General features: G+C 50.2%; 2 protein-coding genes and 1 long non-coding RNA gene across 4 annotated transcripts; 1 reads left to right on the top strand and 2 right to left on the bottom strand.

The window, feature by feature from the left end:
- Window positions 1–1,364: 1,364 nt before the first annotated feature.
- On the bottom strand, window positions 1,365–4,536 carry HOXA11 (homeobox A11; the record flags this gene model as incomplete). Of its 2 annotated transcripts, XM_081287542.1 has the most annotated exons (3): window positions 1,365–2,227; window positions 3,682–4,225; window positions 4,396–4,536. In XM_081287542.1, the coding sequence occupies 3 exons, from the start codon at window positions 4,534–4,536 to the stop codon at window positions 1,995–1,997; spliced, it is 918 nt and encodes a 305-aa protein (XP_081143668.1). In that variant the 3' UTR covers window positions 1,365–1,994. The 2 variants fall into 2 exon arrangements, with proteins under 2 accessions (XP_081143668.1, XP_081143667.1); XM_081287541.1 differs by lacking the exon at window positions 4,396–4,536 and having other exon boundaries at window positions 3,682–4,387.
- Window positions 4,537–5,362: 826 nt separating this feature from the next.
- Window positions 5,363–7,945, top strand: LOC308645420. The gene is made up of 3 exons (XR_014021213.1): window positions 5,363–5,489; window positions 7,290–7,655; window positions 7,808–7,945. It is a non-coding gene; the product is annotated as an uncharacterized lncRNA (long non-coding RNA).
- Window positions 7,946–12,425: 4,480 nt separating this feature from the next.
- Window positions 12,426–19,208, bottom strand: HOXA13 (homeobox A13). Its single transcript, XM_081287540.1, has 2 exons — window positions 18,191–19,208; window positions 12,426–17,478 (listed from the first exon to the last, which is right to left on the bottom strand). The coding sequence occupies exons 1-2, from the start codon at window positions 19,107–19,109 to the stop codon at window positions 17,234–17,236; spliced, it is 1,164 nt and encodes a 387-aa protein (XP_081143666.1). The 5' UTR covers window positions 19,110–19,208; the 3' UTR covers window positions 12,426–17,233.
- Between the last annotated feature and the right edge of the window lie 1,178 nt (window positions 19,209–20,386).

Genomic DNA, 20,386 nt, shown 5'->3' with positions numbered 1-20,386 from the left:
GATCAAAAGGGCAACCCAGAGGGGTTCTACTCAGGCCTCCCAATCCTGAAGTAAGCAAGGGCAACTTAGGGTCAGGCCCATGGCCTCTTTAGGCCCCAAGGCTTTCTCTAGGGCTGAGGTTACTCTGAGAAGATGAAGTACCACATTCTAGAGCCTGAGATCCCACCCCTACGAGCCCACTTTCCACAAGGACATGGTTTATCAACCACCTTGGCTTCTTAAGATTGGTTTCTATTGTACCAAAATTCTGATCCAGTCACCTCCTCATTCCCTGAGGGGCTTGATAACCTTGTCCTATTACTAGTAAAAAGGGTGTTGGGGAGGGGAGACATTTGGCAGTAAAAAGCAAGCAGGGAGAGGAATGTCACACCAGGACCCAATACTCAGGTTTTCACTGTCTTTATTTTCCTGGTGCCCTGTTGCCTGTATATGCTGTGACATATTCAGTGGGTAAGAATCCAGGACAGGACAGCCCTTCCATGACACAGAGCCACCGGACACTTCTTAACATAGGGAGGCAGAAAAGATTCAGAGGGAGGCTTTCTCAGATGAGGTCCTCAGGTCCTGGCAGGCTGAACTGCCTCCAAACATCCCTTAACACTTTCCAAATGTTGCAAGAGATTAAAAAGACCATTCTCAATACCCTTCCCCACCCTCTAACACCCCAAAGGGAATCACCTAATGACAAAAAAAGTGTATTCAAACAAATTAGGTTATGGTTTCTTTATTTACAAGTCTTTTGAACACCATCCCTGTATGAAGCGTACATTCAAATATTCTTAGCAGTGAGCATGTTTAACCGTGGAACTCTGTAAACAGTTAGAGCCTTTAAATATTTTCATTTTACCCCTTCTACATTGCATCTTTTAAAATTCGCTTTGGTTCCTTCAGGGAAATATATATATAATATAATATAATATTTATCATTTAAAATAATTCCAAATCATTCTCCAGCTCTTGGAAGGCCGCCGGAAGCTTCCAAGCTCAGTTCTGAGCCAATGAAAGCAGACAGTGGCAAGAAAACCGGGGACTATGGGGGGACTCCAGCCCCTCATAGCCATATCCTAGGACCTGATGGCCAGGCCAGCTGCTCTGCTGCCCCACACTGAGCAAGTCCAAGCTTCATTAAATGTGGTGGAGACTTTGCCAAACTGCTGCACTCCACAGGCATTTCCTGTGGAGATTCAGGGGCCAGCGGCCTGGGTGCAGCCTCTCTGCTTTTTCATGTCTTCCACCTCAGGGAATAGTCCACTCTGCAACCAGGCCTTGGGCCTGAGCAGCAGGCTGGGAAGAAGAACCCTGTTTGGCAGGAAGAAAATCCAGGTGGGCTGCAGGAGGTGACTGCTAGGAGCTTAGGCTTGGAACAGCATGGTGAGTAGCTAGGAGGGATAGAAAGACACCAGCACCACCTGGACAGTAGATTTCTTTTCCCTCAAGGATTTTCAGCCTTCTTCCACCTCATAGCTACTTCTTAGTTCAACTGACTTTCACATTGGTTTTGGAAAGCAGCCTCATTCTGGGCATCTAGGAATCCTCCCCTTTCCTTGCCCTGTCCTCAAGCTGAACTGGGTTTGGAGGGCACACAGCTTCTTGACTTAGGAGTCCTAGGGTCGGGCAGGCTCTGTGTGGAGGGTCCTGGAAGGGGTTGGTCTCCAGGGGCCCTGTCAGGAGGCCTAGTCCCCCAGGGGAGACCACACCCATCCTCAGGCTCTACAGGCTCCAAGAATGAACCACCAGGGGTCCCAAACCATTCATTCTAGTGAATGCACAACTCCCAGAATCCAATTATTATTAGGAAACTTAACCATTGAGATCTTAACCAAGAGAGTCCCAGGCCCCCTCCTGTTGAGCTATCTTGGTGCAGCTTCTTCCCCTCTCTTGTACACCTCCTTTTTTTCAAAAGTCACTGTGTGGCTTGACCTTGTCAAGGGCAAAATCTGCATATGATCTCATATGTATGAAGCCCCCCCACCCATTTCCAGAAGGCTGGAGCCTTAGAGGAGTGGGTTAGCTGAGTAGTATTGTAAACGGTCTCTGTTAATTTTTTTTTCCTTCATTCTTCTGTTTTGAAACCAGATTTTGACTTGACGGTCAGTGAGGTTGAGCATTCGGGACAGTTGCAGGCGCTTCTCTTTGTTGATGTAGACGCTGAAGAAGAACTCTCGCTCCAGCTCTCTTATCTGGTACTTGGTATAGGGGCATCGCTTTTTGCGGGTTCGTTGGCCACCTATGGAGGGAGAAAGGCAGGGGGTGAGTCAGGCACAGTGCCTGCAATCCCCCCTCACTAGAGCCCCAAATTGAGGAAAGGGGCTCACCACAGGATCTGGAGTCTCAGCCTAAGTCCCCTTAAGGTCTCTCCAGGCCCTGGCCTCAAGTTCCTACTGCCGGCAGGGGACTAGCTGCAGTGCGAGGCTCAGCCGCAGATAAAAGCCAGCTCCCTAGATAGGCCCCCGGGGAAGGTGCTCCTGCTGCCCCCTGAGCAGAAAGGAGGGCTCCTCACAGCAACAGGCGAGTTTGCTCTGCTGAAGCCGCTTTGAAAGCAGCCGAGTGGGGGTTGCTGGCTGCTTCTTGCCCCGCCAGACTAAACAAACAGCCGCCTGCGGACATTTCACCTTCAGCACCTGGACCGCCTGTTCCCGAGGTAGTAAAGGCGCCGGGGCCCCAGTCTTTCCCTGTTGCGGCCACGATTCCTCTATCGTTAACATCTGGGGCGGCTGCCGGGTCTTTGTCAGCCTGAGTCCTGGCCACAACCTTCTGCCGCCTCCACCAGTTTCCCGTTCCTTCGAGGTGGGAGGTGGCAGCGGAAGGCCCCCTATCCTTGGTCTTCAGTTAAGCACCACCACCACACACCTAGGGGGCTTTCGGGGGCTGCAGGGATGCTATTTTAGGTAGGGTGGATGCAATAGAGGCTTTCCGAAGCTTCAGGCAGGCTCAATTTGCTCCCCCCCCTTAAAACAACAACAACAACAACAACAACAACAAAAAACCCATGAGACAAAAAAACCAAAATTTCACTTTTGACAGATTTAATAACGATTGTGAATAACATGCTGTTGGACAGAAGACGGCACGTAATTGCCACCGCTCCAGAGGAAAATGGCTTCCTTTGGACAAAAAGGCCAACTTTGGGTTAATTTGTTTCTTTTAATATATTGCTCGAGCTAAGCGGGCCACTTTATCTGTTAAACGCTCTCCTAGCGCCATCATTAAACAGCGATGCCTTTGAATCCCAGCCGGGACCAGAGTCCCGGCGCAACACATGGCTTTTATAAAAATCTCCGGATTACCTCGCTATCAAAGGCTCCTGAAGCCCTTGCAGGGGGAATTTACAGGCGCCCACCTCCGGCTCTCCAGCCTGGAGCTGGCCCCGAGCGGGATCGAGCTGCCGAGTTTGGGAACTGGGAAAGGAAAAAAAGGGAAAAGGGGAGTTGTTTTTCTTTTTCTTTTTTTTTTTTTTTTTTTTTTTGCAGGCATGCTTTGGCCGGTGGGTATTTCACGGCCAATTTCAGCACTCGCCACGTGATCCCGCCTTTTATAACAAAGTTTTGTTGGGGGAAACCTAAAGGCCCTTCATAAACCTTATATGCTTATAAAACAGCATATAAAAATTTAACAGCGGTGCTGCGCTAGATTTCCAACTCCCCTTTCATAAAGCGCGGGGCACACTGCCTTTATACGTACTGGAGCCGCCGGCCTTGTCCTCAGTGTGGCCGGAAGACGACTCGGGGCTGCTGCTGCTCTCGGGGCGCCGCCGCCGTTCCTTCTCCTCCGCCGCCACCGCCGTCTCCCGGCAGCCGCCGCCGCTGTCCGAACTTGAAGTTGCCGGCGCGCCGGTGGCCGCCGCCGCCGCCGCCGCGGAGGTCGCCGTTGCCGCTGGGGGCCCCTTTTCGGCGCTCTTGTCCCCAGGGTAGTCAGAAGCGGCGAGGTTTTCCGGGGTGCCGTAGGCCGTCTCAAAAAACTGGTCGAAAGCCTGTGGCAGGACGCCGTTCCTGCCCACGGTGCTATAGAAATTGGACGAGACGGCGGGGGTGGGGTGGTGGTAGACGTTGGCCGAGCTCTTGGCCAGCACGTCGCCAGGCACGCCGGCCGCGCTGGGCGCCTGCAGGCAGTCTCTGTGCACGAGCTCCTCTGCGGAGTAGCAGTGGGCCAGATTGCCGCGGGGGTGCCATTTAGTGGCGGGCTCAATGGCGTATTCTCTGAAGGTCACTTCGCGCACGGGTTGGACCTGGGGCAGGTTGGAGGAGTAGGAGTATGTCATTGGGCGCGAAGACGGGGTCTGGGGCAGAAAAGAAGGGAGGCTGGAGAAATCTGGACCCGAGACGTAGTAAGTACAACTTGGCAAATACATGTTAGAGGAGCAGGGACCACGCTCATCAAAATCCATCATTGGGCTACCTTGGGCTCTCCGCAGTAGCCGAGCTTAACATGATTCTCCACTGCAGCTGCCTCTTTGAAGCGGATCCGTGAAGTAGAAATTTGGAGACGTAAGCTGACGTGGAAATCTATCCCCATCCTTAGCAGGGAGGTGCTGGTCATGTGACCCGATGTTGAAATTGACAAGCTGCGAGCTAGTCCGGGCCTTTTTCCCCCCTTTCCTTTTTTTCCCCTCCCCTCCCTCCTCGGCTTCCTTTCTTTGTAGCCACCTCAGGGGAAGCAACAGATCGTCACTCGGTGTTCTCACCGAAAGCACGTAATCGCCGGTGTAACTCATGTTGGCTGGGGGGCCTCCCGGCGCGCGGTGAGGCTGGGGTGCGCCCCGGGTGCAGCTCGCTTTTGCTCAGCTGCATGATCCTGGCCCTCGAGTGCGCCCTGGGCGGTGAGAGATCTCAACTCCCGACATCCCCACCCCCACTCCCCGGGTGGGTGAGGGATGCTCTGGGTTGGGGGTGACCAGGTAGAAGCCCGAAGCTGTGTGGCCCGTGGTCTCAGAGTGTGTTCTTCTGGAGACTCACGTTCTCACCCCCCTTCTTCTCAGCCCCCCTCCCACAGGCTTGCTCTGGGAAGCACCTCAGCCTAAGAAGCTAGCCAGACCCCTTTTGGGGCCAGGGTTCGCAGCCGTGGATGTGCCCGCCTCGAGGCTTGTCCGATTTGCACGGTGACTTGATTACACGCTCGCATTCACGGTCACTTCCGAAGCGCTTTAGTGCCTTCCGTCCCTAAACCGCCAAGAACCAAGGCGGCTTCCCCCGCGGTTTGTCAATGATTCGCGGGGTCCGGAAGGTCCTTCGTCTCACCCGGGATCCACCTTTCCCTTAATCTTCCCCGCCTGTCTCTTCACCCCACCCGCTGTCCTTGGAGAAACCCCCTTCTCCTAGCTGCCTGCCTGGGTTCCAGTGACTCGGCAGAGCCAGACGCTCTGGGGCTGCGCTTCTGCTCTCCGGTCCGCATGCCTGCCTGGTCTTCTGGAGCTGAGGAATCGGGAAACCATGCAATTGAGGCAAGCCTTGGGCTGTTTTAGAGGCGCTGACATCCGAGGAGCCTTCCCCTGGGTATGCTGCACCTTTGGGAGATCCTGCCAGGATGCTTGCTGAGCTATGGGGCTGTGAGGGAAAAGGGGGGCCAGCAAGGACGGAGTGATAGTCAAGGAGTCCTGACCAAGAAAGGGGTGACCTGCCTCTTTTTTTCCCCCTTGCAAATCCTAAGAATGAAAGTGAGAGATGTGCAAGGCAGAAACTGAGAAAGCTCTGTGTCTTTCGGCTACTCATTCCAGAGAAGTAATACAATACCAGAGAGAGAGAGAGAGAGAGAGAGAGAGATGCTTTCCAACTCCCTGCACCTTGGGCAATAAGGATGCCTTAAAACGGTTAGGTTTGCTCTAAAGATAAAAGCAGAGGCCATAGTTGCTGGTTTGAACATACCTTTCTTGGGAGAAGGAAATTGGGAAATTAAATAGGCAAAATAATGTTTGTCATTCTGCAGGATTAAAGGAATAATATTTGGGGGGAAATGAAAGAAGGGAGAGGGCACAGAGCAGACAGGTAGGGCCAGGAACAGGAAGGGGACCCAGACCTGAGGCCTCCCCACAACTCTAGGAAGGAGTGGGGGTGTCAGAGAAAGAAGTCCAAAAATCAAAAATGAAAACCTTTTCCCTTCCCGCATTTATGAAATAGCCAAAGATCTTTATATATGTAGAGAGATTTAGAGTATAAACTCTAAGGTCTTTGGTATTTAAGTGTCAACATCGATTAATGTATTTATTGCTGAGCTGACTGTAACCAACTCAATAACAAATTTATTCATGTATTGCACTGGAAAAAAATATTCTCATTATGTCTTTTCTCCAAATAATGACCCACCATTGCATTTGAATACCCTGTAAATATCAATAATATCAAGTAATTACTCTGTAGTGGAGTAAACTAATTTATTAGCATTAATGTTTATGTGCCCCCCCCCCCACACACAAGGGTTGCTTATTACAAATCAAGCTACTTGGACACAATGGTTTAATGAACTCTTTATTCAGGATTTGCTGCAAGAACTTTCATGCCCCTTGAATCCCTGAGAGCTAAACTTGAAATTATTCATGTATCTTCAGCTTGACATATTTGTCCACTGTGGCTTGCGTAGAGGGCAGCAGCAGTGTGAATAAGAAGGTCCAGTGGGAGGGAAGGTTATTGAGGAAGGGTAGCTTGAGACCTCCTAAAGCTGGGAATCACAATTATGGGATTGTCCTGCAGTGAAAAAACTTCTATTTCCAGCAGTGATTAACAAGGCAAAATATTTATTTCTCTATACAGTATCTGCTTCTTGGAGACAGAATATGAAAGAGAGAGACAGAGGTTTCATACAGCAGTATTTGAGTAGTTTCTTGTCTTTCTGTCTTGATTTTGACTCTTCCAAACTCTCTCCCAGAAGCCCACCCAGTCCTCACCACCCCAACCTTTGAACAAAAGGAATGCATGAAGGGTTTCAGTGACTTTGCCATAACAAAGGCGCCACCATTGCAGGGCTCGCCCCGCCCCTGGGTGAAGGCAAACAAATTCTTGCACTTGTATTAGGGCTTTTAAGACCATAATTGAACCCGGGGGCGTCTAGGAGAACCGAAAACAGTTCTAGACAGACCTGCGGTTTTATAGCAGTTTTGGCAGTCAACTTCAGCTTGTGTCTGAGCAGTGGGGCCACGGTGGCCCACCAGCTGGGGGACGCCAAGCTACCTCCCCAGGCAGAATACAGCCCCTCTCTTAATTAGATCGGTTTCCCTGGTGCCAGGGGGAAGGAGTTCTCACAGAAAGGTGGGTATGGGTCTGTGCGTGCTCTGCATAACCGTTGCCTTCCATGTCCTCCAGGGCTAAGCTGAGTGGGTGCCTGCTTGTCTGGATCCTAAGGGTGTCTGCAGGAGACAAGGAGAATTCCCGAGGAAAGCATGGGGACAGAGGAAGGAGCTCCAGGAATGGTTGGCAGGGCAATTGGGCAAGCTGTACCAAAGCCGGGTGCCCAGAGGGACTTGCAACCTGGAAGGGGGCGTGTGGGGGCGCTGCCGTGAAGATGAATGAGGGAAGAGGCTTTTGATGCCAGCAGAAGGGAAAACGCCCCGGAGCTGCCGAATGCTTTTAGTTCCCCAGCAGGAACAAGAAGCGGGTGCTCACATCCCAAGGCTGCGCAACGTTCCCAGCTTTGACCGCTTCCGCCCCACTTGAGCGGAATACGCACAGGTAGTGTGAATGTTCTTCTATGCAGGCGGCAGGGGTAAGGGGTCTGCGCCGCTCTGAGGTTCCGACCAAATCTTGGGGAAGAACGGGAGGGAGAACTGCAGAACCTTGGTTTTGACTTTCCTATGAGCCTAATTGAATCTTCGGCTTTGCAGGAGGCCCAGCAGCCAAGCCGAGCTGGGCTCTGGGGAAGAACCGAATGGGAATAAGGCCACCCCGGAAAGCCAAGTCCGAGTTCCAATTCTTGAAGAGACCGCGGCGGGCAAGGTTGTGACATTGGCCCTGGCGACTGTTTTCCCATAAGCTGCTGTTTCTCAAGAGCTCCACAGCATGGGGCCATCTTCAGAAAACACTCTTCGGCGTGTATTTCCTTTAATCGTCCATCCGGAGCTCCATGGCGGCTAATGCGCGAGGCCAAAAATGTTTGGAGGAAGAAAAACAAAGGCAGGAAGTGGCGGCGGCCTGACGGTGCGTGTGTGTCTGTAAAGAAGGGAGGGAGCCGGTTCAATCTCTCCTTGTTTTTCCGAACTTCAAGTTCTAGGCAGATCTCCGCCGGGCTGGCCCTGTCTCTCCCGGCGCAGCTTTTGGAGGTGGCCACCCGGAGAGAAGGCCGGCGCCCGCGCCAGCCTTGTCAGGCGGAAATGGCTAACAAAATTTGGTCAACAAAACTGGCCAAGCCTTTCTGAGGCTTCTTCTGGTTTGTTCTAAAGTTGCGGGGGTGGGGGCGGTGCTGCGCATCGCTTCCCGGACCCTCTTTGGAGGGCTGACTGCCACCGTCTGAGGATGGTGGTTAGTGCAACCCGCGCTCCACCCGCCTTCCCAGGCGGGATATCAGAATAAAGTCTGTCCAGGCGCCTCTGCCGCATCCGCTTGCTTCTTCTTGTAGTAGGGGAGGTCTGGGCAGCGGCGAGCCTCTCCACAAAGCCTGGGCGGGGTGGCCTGGGGCAGTCATTGTGCAGTTGGGCAATTGGAAGCCCGTTACCCCGGTTGTTGTGCCTGGGGCATTTCCAACACATTCAAGGGACAGGTGCTGCAAGAACCATCACTTGACAGTCAGCTTAACACCTTCTCACTCCAAGGGAGGATAGAGCTGTGGGGCAGAGAGCACCTCTGGACTCCAAGCTTCCTAACCCCAACTGGCAAGGCTGTCCTCGCTATCCTTGGGGTTGGCTTGGGATGCTCCCTGTCCCCTGACTCTGAAAATCTGAAGTCTCCAAGTGCCTATGCTTGCAGCCCTTTGAATGCAAGAGAGTGGTCCATAGGATCCACAGTGTGAATGTCAAACCAAGCTGCCCCCACTCAACACATTCCTTCTCAGTCCGGTCCTGTTCTCTTGCAGTTCCTGCTAGCTCTTCTCCTATCCTGCCTCTTTCCAGCCAGTCTTCCCTTCTCAGTTCTGCTTTTTTCTGATGTGTTTTCTAGGCTGTGCAAGAGCTAAGATGCCACTGGAGGGCACTTAGTATGCAGGCATAGAGAGAGGGGTCTATTAGATTTCCCACCTCCCCTTTCCAGATCTGTACTGGGTCTCTCACCTCCTTCTTTGGACTACTCCATCCCAAATCCCTACTATGTCTGCTTTTTTTTTTTTTTTCTCGCTCCCTCCTTCACCAACACTTTTCTTCTGGGAACCCAGCTCCTGCTTTTCTGGCCTCAGCAATCTCCAATGGTAGCTGACCTGGGAAGGGTTGGACACCTTTGTCAGACCAAATCTCATTCCTAATTGTCTACAGTTGTTTCTCAATGGATTTCTTAGGGCACCTTTAATATTTTGCCTCTTCTTGCTGACATAAGCTCTTACTTTCTTTTGTCCCAAATGTTGACTGTTTTGAAAAAGCTGAAGAGAAGATTATTGCTACCCTGGTGACCATATTGCACACAGGTGCAAGAACCAGCCAGGAGGATGAAGGTGGAAATGGCCACAGAGCTCTAGACAGGACTGAAGGCCAGGCCTCTATTTGGAGAATCTTTCCTTCCAAGTAGGAGGTGTCCTTGGGGTTACTGTCCTTGGTAGTGGGCTAGGGAGATGGATTGAATGGAATGGCCCAAGAGATCTCTAAGTATTTGTTCTGAGGGAATGGTTTATTGGAAGATCATGGTCAATCTACCATTTTTGCTTCAATAAAAAATCATGGGAACACTTCTGTTACTACAAGGTGAAGGCAGGGATTAATTTGTCCCTTTGTCAAGGCACCAACCCTCCCCTTAAATTCTCTTACTCTTCCCTAAAGCACAGGAACAGATAGTGCCTTGAACTTGACCTCATAGTTGGTTTTTGGTCTGACCAACAGGTAGAATCATCCTCCAGTGCCCCTCAATACCTGAAGAAGTCCATATTCTTCCTCTGGCCACTGGGGGGTAGGGCACAGGATTCAGCTGAGTGTCTCAAATGCCCAAGCAATCTGGTTATCATTTAGTTTAGTGGGTCTCAAACTGATGGGAGAAGGGAGGGTTACTACCTTTGAGAACTATTTTTATTTTTAGAAGATTTTATTTATTTTTTCCTACAGAGCAGGAACAAGTAGATGGGGAAAATTAAAGCACAAAGCCCTGGTTCTCAGTGTCTGCCGTCTATTTTCCCTGCAGTTTCGGCCCAAACGGGTTTCTCCTGCTGAATGTACCTGCAATAGAATGACAAAAGAGGGCAGTCCAACCAGAAGGTTGGCTCTATGTCCTGGTCTTAGTTCCCAAGGCCATGGCTCACAGGATCCCAACTTACCCCAAGCTCCATTTACACTCAGTGCTGTTGGTGGCTCATACTCCATGCTTGAAAAGAGCCTCTGCTCCTATCTACCCCTGCCCAAGGAGCCTTCGTTACCCACACTGCCAGGCAGTTCTGCCATGGAATCCCTTCTGTTATATAGCTCCACCCTTTCCCCACCCCAGACCCAACCCTGCCTTTGCAGCCCTGGGGTAAAGCCCAGCTTTTCAGTCTTAAAAAAAAAAAAATCATTTGTAGGTCCTCTTTGGTTCATCTGGAGTGATAGCCACAGAAGCAGAATAGGCTCAAGATGTTTGCTGCTGAGCCAGAAGCACTGACCTACAGCAGGAAGGCTATGGGCAGGGCATTAAAGGGCTCCCCTCCTTGCATAGCATAGTGAAAGCTTCTTGGGGTCCAGGAATCTGAAATCTTTACATCGGCAGAGTCCTCCTCGGTGCAGATTTCTGGCAAAAGAGCATAGAGGGTCCCCAAAGGTCTGCCATACCGTGATGAAGGGCCTGGACTCCCGGACCTTAGCAGGGTCTTTGCTTTCCTATCCTGCACTAGGCCGCTGGTCTTGTAGGCCACTTGTTCCTACCGGACCCAGAATTCCATCCCAGTCACATGTGCTCCTTCGGCTTGCAGGTGCTCCCTCTTGCCCTGGGTAGCCCTCTGCCGGTTCCGAAGTCTTCTGGGCTGGGGAAGATCCCGCTCTTCCGGGACGAGGACATAGCCTGGGTCATCCCTGTTCCCGGGACTCCTTTCCAATAGGGCTGGGAGTAAGGGCGTTGGAAATCAAGAAAGAATACTGCTCCAGTGCTGGAACCCAAGGTACCAGAACCCACTTGCAGCAGGAATGATGACCTCGCCAATTGTACATCTGTGCCTTCCTGAAATTGCGGCTGCGGTCGGGAGCTACCGCCACCGGCCCTGACCATGGAGGCGGCAGTGGCGCCGAGGACTTGACCTTTATGGAGAGAGGAGAGAGCTCTCTGTGCCGCCGGGAGGGGGACGCGGCTGTCTCCAGCCTCTTTCACCCAATAGCAGCCCAGACAACCCACGCATGCTGCGCAGCTCACCCCCTTACCCCCCTCCATTTTGTGCAGTGTTCCCAGGCCTTCGGCGGAGAAACAAAGCCCACAGCGCTGCTCTCACCACCTCCCCTGGGAGCTCTAGTCCCAATCCCCCCAGGTCAGAAGGCGCAGAGCTAAAGCTACACTCTCTCCAGGGCCCTCTTCTCTCGCCTGATCCCAGGTACCCTCAGCCAGCGCTTGGGTACTACGCTGGATGCCAACCCCGGCCCCCGCCTGTGCTAAGGCCCTGTGCGCCGGGTCCTGGCGTCAGGCTGCGGGCGGCGCCGGGGCCCACAGAGCCCGACCTGGCAGATGCGCTGGGCGCAGCGAGGCCCCAGGCGCTTCCACGCCCAGGTGGAGAAAGCGACTGTCTGGAGCGCCGGGATTCGGCAGCTCGCGTCCAAAACATGGCCTAAGTGCCCAGCTGGCGCTTGGCTCCCTCGGATCTCCTCGCACCGCTCAACTCCGGGCTCAGAAAGCGGAAGTATTTGGTAGAGAAAAACACGGTTTCTTTTCAGCCCGCCTGAAAACCCCTTTTAGAGAAAATGCTCCTGTCAAGTTTTATTTCCCGTTGCAAACCACCTTCCACGCTGCCAAGAATTAAGACCAGGAGAGATTAAATACCCGATTATTCTCTTGGGGAGGGAGGGGCGGGGCGGAGAAGGGGGCACCCGCACAAAACATTCATTTGAATCGGCTTGTCCTCATCAAATAGCTAAATACAGAGCTCCGCTGGCCCAGCTTGGCCTGCAGTGACGTCAGCGAGCAGCTTTGGGGAGACTCACCGAGCGAGCGGGTCCCCGGCCCTCCAAAGTCCAGCGGGCCTCGGGTTCCACTGTCCAGACCTCTGCCTCGGTTCCTGCCGCGCGTCTCTGGCTCGCCCTAGAGCCGTCGGAGTACAGGAGGTTCAGTAAGGGTTGGAGCCTCCATTTTGAGTAGGGGGTTCCATGTGGAAGCGTGGAGAACTTGGGGCCTCTGTCCCGACGGGTACAACAACACCAGGCCACTCTCTTGAGTCCACAGCGGGGCTTCTCCCACTTATCCACACCCCTGCACTGGAGGAGGCCTCGCGCGGCCACACAACCTCTACCAAAGGTTTGAAGACCTGACACCCGTTGTAATGATTTCTGCCGGGTGGATCCAGCTCTTTAGCCGCGCCATAGAGCCCTTCAGAAATAAAATCAACTGTGGCAAGGCCCTGGCGGCTTTCACCGAGGAATTTTTCTGTACCAGCGTCTTTTTTCTTTAAAATAAAATTTAAAATATCAAGCATCTCTCAGGCATTCGTCGGTGCTGGCTAGATGCGTGAGGATTGAGTGGATATTTTCATAAAGAAGGCAACTGGCTCTTATTTACCGCGCGACTGAGCAGATAAAAACTGAATTAGCATGCCTGTCTTAAAACCTAGGAATAAATCTCCCCAAGCCTTTCGGATAAGGCTATATCTTTGCTTATGAAAAATGGGACGCGAGCAATTCGCTGCACATTTCTCTGATTCTGCAGGTCTTGGGCTGTTGACACGCATTCGATCAAGTTTAAAGGAATGCCCATAAATCAGAATCCGCTAGCGTCTCCAGCGTCTCCTTCATAGAGGTCCGGGAGTCCAGAAGGGCGCCTCTGAACCAAAAGGGTCTAGGGATTAGTAGTCCTGGGCAACCTCTGTCTCCATTCCTGAACTGGGGAATTCGCAGAGGAAGAGAGATGCCGCATCCTCACCCAACCGTCCAAACACACACAACAGAGTAATCTGCACATATCTGTTATATGGTGAAATTTGGTCGTTAAGTACTCGCACACAAATGTATCACTGTCAGCTAAATTTCACTGCCTTATGGTGAATTTCTATGAAACTATTTCAATTAAATTGAATTTTTAAAAAGAATAATTTTCCTTTACTCCTTAATTTTTTTCTTTCCTTTTCTATTACAAGAACAATTTAATTGGATGGCTTCAGTTCTGCATCAGACATAAATTGTGGTGAAACACCCAGGGACATTTTATAATCATCCACTTAGAATAACTTAATAAATAAATTTGATATGAAGAGCATATCGGAAAACTAAGGTTTTTTTTTTAAAAAAGTCTCATATTTGTAATTTTTTAATTCAGTAAGAATTTTCTTTTTAGAAACAAATACTCAGATCAGGTTTTAATTAATACCATCTATGGGTTAGTGTCTGACATTATTATTCCTATGATGCAAAAGGAGGCTGGTGTCCTCCTGGTTGTCTTTGTTCTAAAGGTCTTAGGCTGAGTGCTATTTAGGCATTAAGGAGCCATCAAAATCCATGCCCACCTAAGCTTATCTGGTAGATTCATGAATATTTTAAATAAGAAGGAAGTTAGGTAAGATTAACACTATAAATAACCATTTTAGAAGGGGGACCCACTCTGACATATCTTCTGTCATTACAGTTTCAAAAAATGGACGAAGAAAAAGAAGGGTACTACTTTACCCAGGGTTCCTGCAGTGGTGGTGGTGGCTTTTGAAAGGGGCAGTATTCCGGCTGAGGAGATGTTGTTGGCCTCTTTCCTAGGCCTGAGGCTCAAAATATTCCTTACATCTAAGGAAAAATATCCTCCATCAACAGGAGAGCCCCCTTTGGAGCTGTTCATAAGAACACTGTTTGATCCAGCTTTGAGGGGATTTTCCACCACTTTAAACATTTTGGGAGAAAGTCATTACTTTGTCTTGATTGTAGCTCATTTAGAAATGGAATTGTGGAATAAGATGTGAGGAGGTGGATCTGCAGCAGCATTTTCATTTGTTTCCACAAGTGGAGTGAAAATCCTCCAGGCAGCCAAATACGATTGCACTTCATGAGACCATTCAATATATGTTTCAGAACCATCCTTTTTTTTTCTTTAAAGCTTTCAGATTCTTTCCATAACTCCTCATTTCTGAAGCTTTCAGTCTTCAGGAAAGGTAATAGAGGTTTACAGCAGCCATGTTTGTAATCAACCAATATAATTTTCCATCATTATGAATCTGGTTCTTCCACTCACTATTACTCTCCTCTAACATAAAGGTAAAATTAATCAGCATCTGAAAATTTTGCATCCCAAGGCTACTGGTTCCACCAACGTTTCAATATATGTGTAGATTTGACAGAAAAATTAACTTATGTGTATATTAAATATATAAACATACATATGTATTATTTATGACTCTGAACACAGCACTTGATGTGTAATTAGAGGTCAATAAACAGTAGATATAATGCTATAATAATATTATTATTATAGTTTTGATGGTGGTTGTTAATATTAAACATATTTATTTCTCCCACAAATCAAATGGAAGATTTGTAAGCATCAATATAAGATTGCACACCACCCTGGAGCAGCACTCAGCTCTGAGCTATTCAGGATAACTCTTCTTCTGCCTCCATATTATGGTCATTTTGTAGATATGAGATATTTATAAGATCTCCTTAATGACCTCTTGAGAGGTGGATTTCTTTGAATTTCTGAAATGTAACTCTAGAACTCTAGAGTTAGCAAGGCATTCGAAACTTTTTATTTGCCGTAAAGATTCCCCAATAGCTCTAATTAGGGTGGGAGACCACCTTGGAGGGCGAGGGCCAGGAAAGAAAATGGTTATTTAAGAACACCTCTTGAACTGTAACAAAAATGTACAGCTTTAAAATGGATTTTCAGATATCTGATTGAGCTGCTGTGAAGACAAATCAAACTTGGCCATTAAAAAAATGAACAAAACTTCATCATGTAACAAACATTTTGTACCTGAACTCTAGAAATCACTTTTAAGTTACATTGTCTTGGGTCATCAGCAATTAATGTTATTATATCTGTACAGATTCTACAATTATATATACAAGCACACACAAGCACTGATATGCAAATGTATACATGTATACACATATGATATATTCACATATATACAGGCACATATATAATTTACATATATTCAAATCTACTCCACCTGGAGCCAAATGAATGAGTGTTAAATCTCTAAAACAACAAGTCAAGGAGGTAAGAGGTTTTGATTTCCTTAAAGTTGAAGAATTACAAGAAGGCTTGTCAACACGAGGTGGCGCCCTTGATCTACTAATCCAACCTAGGCCAATTCATGAGCTGTCAAAAGTCAAGGTCACAAATTGTCTTTTTTTGTCAAGGTCAAGGTTTAAGGCCTTACCTAGTCCTGTCATTTCAACAAATATCAAAACCTGCCCTTTCAGACACATTCAAATCCAAGAGCAGATTTTAAAATACGATAGCCTAGGCACTGCTGGTACAAAACAACTGGTTTTCATTTTTCACAGGGAACTTGGGAATTTGTACTATCTCTTCCTCCTTTCTCTTCTATCCTTTTCAGAATAAGCAACACTTTCATCTCCTTGAACACTTAGGATTTTGGCTAAGAGGAATTTTCCTCTTTTCTTAAAAAATTTGTAGCAAAAAAAAAAAAAAGCTGAATTAATAGACATGAATGGTCCTTGGCTTGTATGATACAAACCATTCCCTTTTCTTTCGGTGAAGTGCGCATTTAGCACAGGAAAGTAATGAGTTTTTCCTTCAGATTTTAATGGCAGTGACTATTTTATTAACAGAATCAATACCACTATATTACTATGTACAAGTCTAATTTTTTAGTAGAAATATTTAAAAAGCAGGTGCACAAATACATTTTTTTCACAGTGTGCTGAATGTCTTTATTTACAAGATAGCATTTTATAGTGAATATGAACAAAACGAATGTGCTGGTTGAAATAACTGCTTGGTTTAAAATGTGCAGTGAAGATGAATCCCTAAACTTTCTAATGAAGTCTCATAACACAATAAACAAGGAAAATACTAACACCTTAATAGATCAAAATACAGAATGTAGACATCTAAATATTTCAGGGGAATGGGATTTCCATTTAGAGTTTTCTAAAAATAAAAAAATGATTTATCCAGCAAAACGTTTAGAAAATATTGGAAAATGCCAATTAATTTTTTTAAAAAAATAGGAATTGCATTCAAACTGAAATCCTTCATGTTTGGGTAGGACTTTCTGGGAGATCTAACATAATGTCAACCCTGCGGATCATCTGGTAATTTAAACATTTAAAAAATACTCAATTCTTTGGAAAATCTCTGATATTGTGGTAGTCCAATCACAAATATGCTTGCTATTATTAGAAGGACATTACCAATCTGGTGTTTCCTTCTAGCCTCAAAGAATTAAAGGCTGTATTTACTATCAAGACAAATGATCCTCGGAAGAGTTTTCTCTCCTTTCTCCCTTCATAGTAAATAGTTAAAGACCATTATTTCAGTACCTTCTCTTTTTTGCTTTAAACCTATATATGAAACATTTTTCAGAACATACAATGGTAGGAATTTCACTAAGATTTACCTGAGCAGGCACTTAACATGCAAAGGGAATGGCGACCTAAGAAGAACAAGCAGATGTTTACAACAGACTCTTGCTTTTGCAACCAACTTTCAAATCATTACCATCTAACATAGTGTCCTAAAATATAACGGTCACATAAATACTTACAAGATTTTAGTAAGTGCGTAACTTATCTGAAATTTCGTATTTAGGGGTTGACGTTTGACTCTAGAATTTGTCATTTAACAGTCTGTTGGCGGGAGAACTGTCAGTCTTTACCGTCTTAAAAAGTTTTTAAAAAGTTGTAGATTCCATTAAAAAGAAATTCCCACTTAAGACAGCAAAATGCCAGTGTCTCTCTTTCCAATTCTTCAATTATTATTAAGCATTATTACCATTAGCTGGGCAAAAACAATCAGTTCTGAAGCATTTCTTCAAGTTGCCCTGTGCTCCACTTTTTAATCCATTAACTAGTGGTCTTCAATTTATTGATAACTTTTTTCTCTTTGACCCTCCTGTTCTGGAACCAGATTGTAACCTGCCGCTCGGAGAGGTTCGTCGTGGCTGATATCCTCCTCCGTTTGTCCTTGGTTATGAATTTGTTCGTGGCGTATTCCCGTTCGAGTTCTTTTAATTGCACCTTAGTATAAGGCACGCGCTTCTTTCTCCCCCTCCTATAGGAGCTGGCATCCGAGGGATGGGAGACCACGTCTGGAATACAGGGGAGAAGGCAAGTTACACAGGGATCAGACCTGGCCAGACACAGAAGACACCTCGATCTGAGCCACCCGCCTTGCAGTGCCCGGCTGCGCTTTGCCACGAGCTGTACAATCCGGCCTTACGCCAAAGCCTGGGGGTTAGCCGGGAGGATGGTTAGTTTTGCACTTTAAAGAAATCTCCCAAAGCTCCAGTGACCACCCCAACGGGGTTATCCTGCACACGCAGAGCGTGTTTTCCCTCAATCGCTTAGCACAGCGGCCCACACCTTAGCGCCCGACTCAGAGTAACAACACTCATGTGCCTGATTCCTCTGAGTTTGCTCTGAGTCCCAGCACTCAGTGCTTCTACAAGTAAGGTTACTCCTCCGATAAGAAACAGTGGCAATTTGATGAACCGAATATCAGATCAATTTCTCATCCTTAAGTTCTTATCAAGGGCTGGAGAGGGCGGGGCGCAGAGGGAGAAAGAAGGTAGCCAGGGTCCCCACAAGCTCCCTCCCAGCACCCCTTACCCAAGCAGGGCCAGTTCAACTTAGGGCGGTGCGGACAGCGCCAGTCAGCCGGGGTCAGTCTCCCAGGGGGTGCAGCGCCGCTAGGGCAGGCCAAGGAAAGATCAGAGGGACACCCGGGTGACCCCGGGCATGAGCTGAGGAGAATCTAGAGCAGAGCCGGAAGACCGGGGTTGCAAAGGGGGCGCCATTTACCGGGCAGTGTGGATTTCCAGAGGTGGGGAGGCTGCGCCTGCTCTTTGGGGCAGTACATTTGGCCGTTCCAGCCGTTGGGCAGCGCCCAGGGCTGGTAGCTTTCCATGGGAAGACCCAGGGGCTCGTGGCGCGATTCGCCGGGGCCCCCGAGACCCGGCACCACCGGCATATCCAGGTAGCCAGGCACGGGCTGATGGTGGTGGTAAGGCCCGGCTGCGTAGCCCTGGTGGTAGAAGGCGAACTCCTTAGCGCGGGAGCTGAACTCCTCGGCCGCGGGGCCGGCAGTATCCATGTACTTGTCCGCGAAGGCAGCGGCGGCGGCCGAGGCGGGCTGCGCACACGACTTGATGGCGTTGGGGTGCGGGCCCATGCGGGCGCACGGGTAGTAGCCGCTGCCGAAATAGCCATAGGGCAGCGCCGCTGGCCCGGACGAGCTCTGCGCCGCCGCCGAGCAGGGGCTGCATTGCTTGGCGGCCTCGGCACCCGCCGGGCCCGCCGGGCCCGGCCCTCCCGAGGACGACGCGGCGGCTGCGGCTGCAGCGGCCGCGGCGGCGGCGGCAGCGGCAGCGGCGGCCGACGGGGGCGCCTCCCCCGGCGCGCTGCTATAGGCGGCCGCGGCGCCCGGCGCCAGGGGCGCGGGGTGCGCCATCAGGTTGCGGCATTGGTTGGCCGCGGCCGCCGCGGCTGCCGCGGCCGCCGCCGCCACCGAAAAGTTGCCCCCCGCGGCCGCAGCCGCAGGGTGGGGGAAGCCCCCGCCCCCGGCCCCGGCCGCCGCTGCAGCTGCCGCCGCCGCTGCCGCCGCCGCCGCCCCTTCCATGTTCTTGTTGAGCTCGTCGGCCACCAGGCCGCCGCCGTTGTCGTAGAGAAACATGACGGTGGGCTCGATCCAGCGGGGGTGGAGGAGCACGGAGGCTGTCATAGCCCGAGCCGCATGGAGAAGACCCCAGTGGCGCTGTTTTAAAAAGCCCCCAAGAAGTGAAGAGCGCGCGGCGCGGGACCGGGGCCCGAGCGAGGGGGGCGGATCGCGCCCCGCGGGGTCGCGCCAGGCGGCCGCCCATTGGCCCGGCCCCCCCCCCGCTCCGCCCACGGCGTATGCAAAGCGGGCGGCTCCAGCCCCAGCTCCGCTCTGGGCACCCGCGGTCCCCGCCGCCGCCCGCGCCGTCACCAGCGCCAGCACTAGCACTAGCCGCGCGGCCGCGCCGCGCACACCCAGGGGAGAGGAGGGGGACGCAGGCGGGTGGGGTATAGAAAACCCGGCGGGTGGGACAGGAAGGGAAGGGCGTGACTTTCGCATCCCCCCTTCCCTTCCCTTATCCCAGTGAGGACCAGCTCAGCGCAAGAGTCGGGGAGGGGACGTGGGCAAGCAGTTGGGTTGCGACCTGAGGCCGTGGGGACTGGTCAGGTAAATCCAGCAATGTCCAGGGATGAGAGACTGGGGAGGATGGGATCAGCCCAGCTCAGGCTGGGTATTTCTTGGGGCCTTTGGGAGGTTCTCTTTCTAGGTATCTTTAAGCAGGGAGACCCTAGGTCTACTGTGCGAATTTTGGCTTCGACAATGTCACATTCTCAATTTGGCTCTCTTTCCAGGGGAACAGGGACAGGGCGTTTGCTGCTTGTTGGTTGTTTCGGAAAGGCCTGGCTCATGGATCCCAGGACATTCCACTGGAAAACTTGGACTGCATTTAGGAGCTCCCTTCCCTTCCTTGTACCTATGTCAGTGGGCAATTTTATACACTTACATTTAGGCCCACAGACTCTGAACAAACATTTAGGCCCACAGACTCTGAACAACTTATGATACCCTACAGTCACACACACACACGTGCACACAGTTGCCTTCACACACTTAGGAATATAGTCTGTTTCTCACTCTGACCCAGTAAAATTCTTCCTCCTTCTTCAGAGACAGAGATGGAAAGAGCACCATTCACCGTGCTCCTGTCCCACCAGTTCTGCTGGCTTCTCCTGGAAGGGGCTTTGGAGGAACAGGCTCCAGCTGGGCTGTTGACTGGAACTCCAGCCTCAGATCTGGGGCCTCAGCAATCTGCTGCATAGAGCCTGGGGTGGACCTGACTTTTGGCATCTGGGATCCCACAATTTCATTCTGTTTGGGAAGAGAAAGGGGTTGCTTCAATGCCTTCCCCACCAAGTTGGTGCTCCAACCTGCAGAGGGTGCCCAGTGCCCAAGAACTAACC

The sequence above is a fragment of the Spermophilus citellus genome, assembly GCF_964194105.1.
Source record: "Spermophilus citellus genome assembly, chromosome: 3".
In the NCBI taxonomy this organism is placed as follows: Eukaryota; Metazoa; Chordata; class Mammalia; order Rodentia; family Sciuridae; genus Spermophilus; species Spermophilus citellus.
Note: the sequence above shows the minus strand (reverse complement) of the source record. Positions and strands in the feature narration are given on the sequence as shown.

Bases quoted from the DNA above. Each gene is read 5' to 3' on its own strand.
- HOXA13 (XM_081287540.1), bottom strand. From the start codon at position 19,109: ATGACAGCCTCCGTGCTCCTCCACCCCCGCTGGATCGAGCCCACCGTC. The intron at 17,479-18,190 runs GTAAATGGCGCC...CCTGTATTCCAG, and splicing joins CTGGAAATCCACACTGCCCG to ACGTGGTCTCCCATCCCTCG.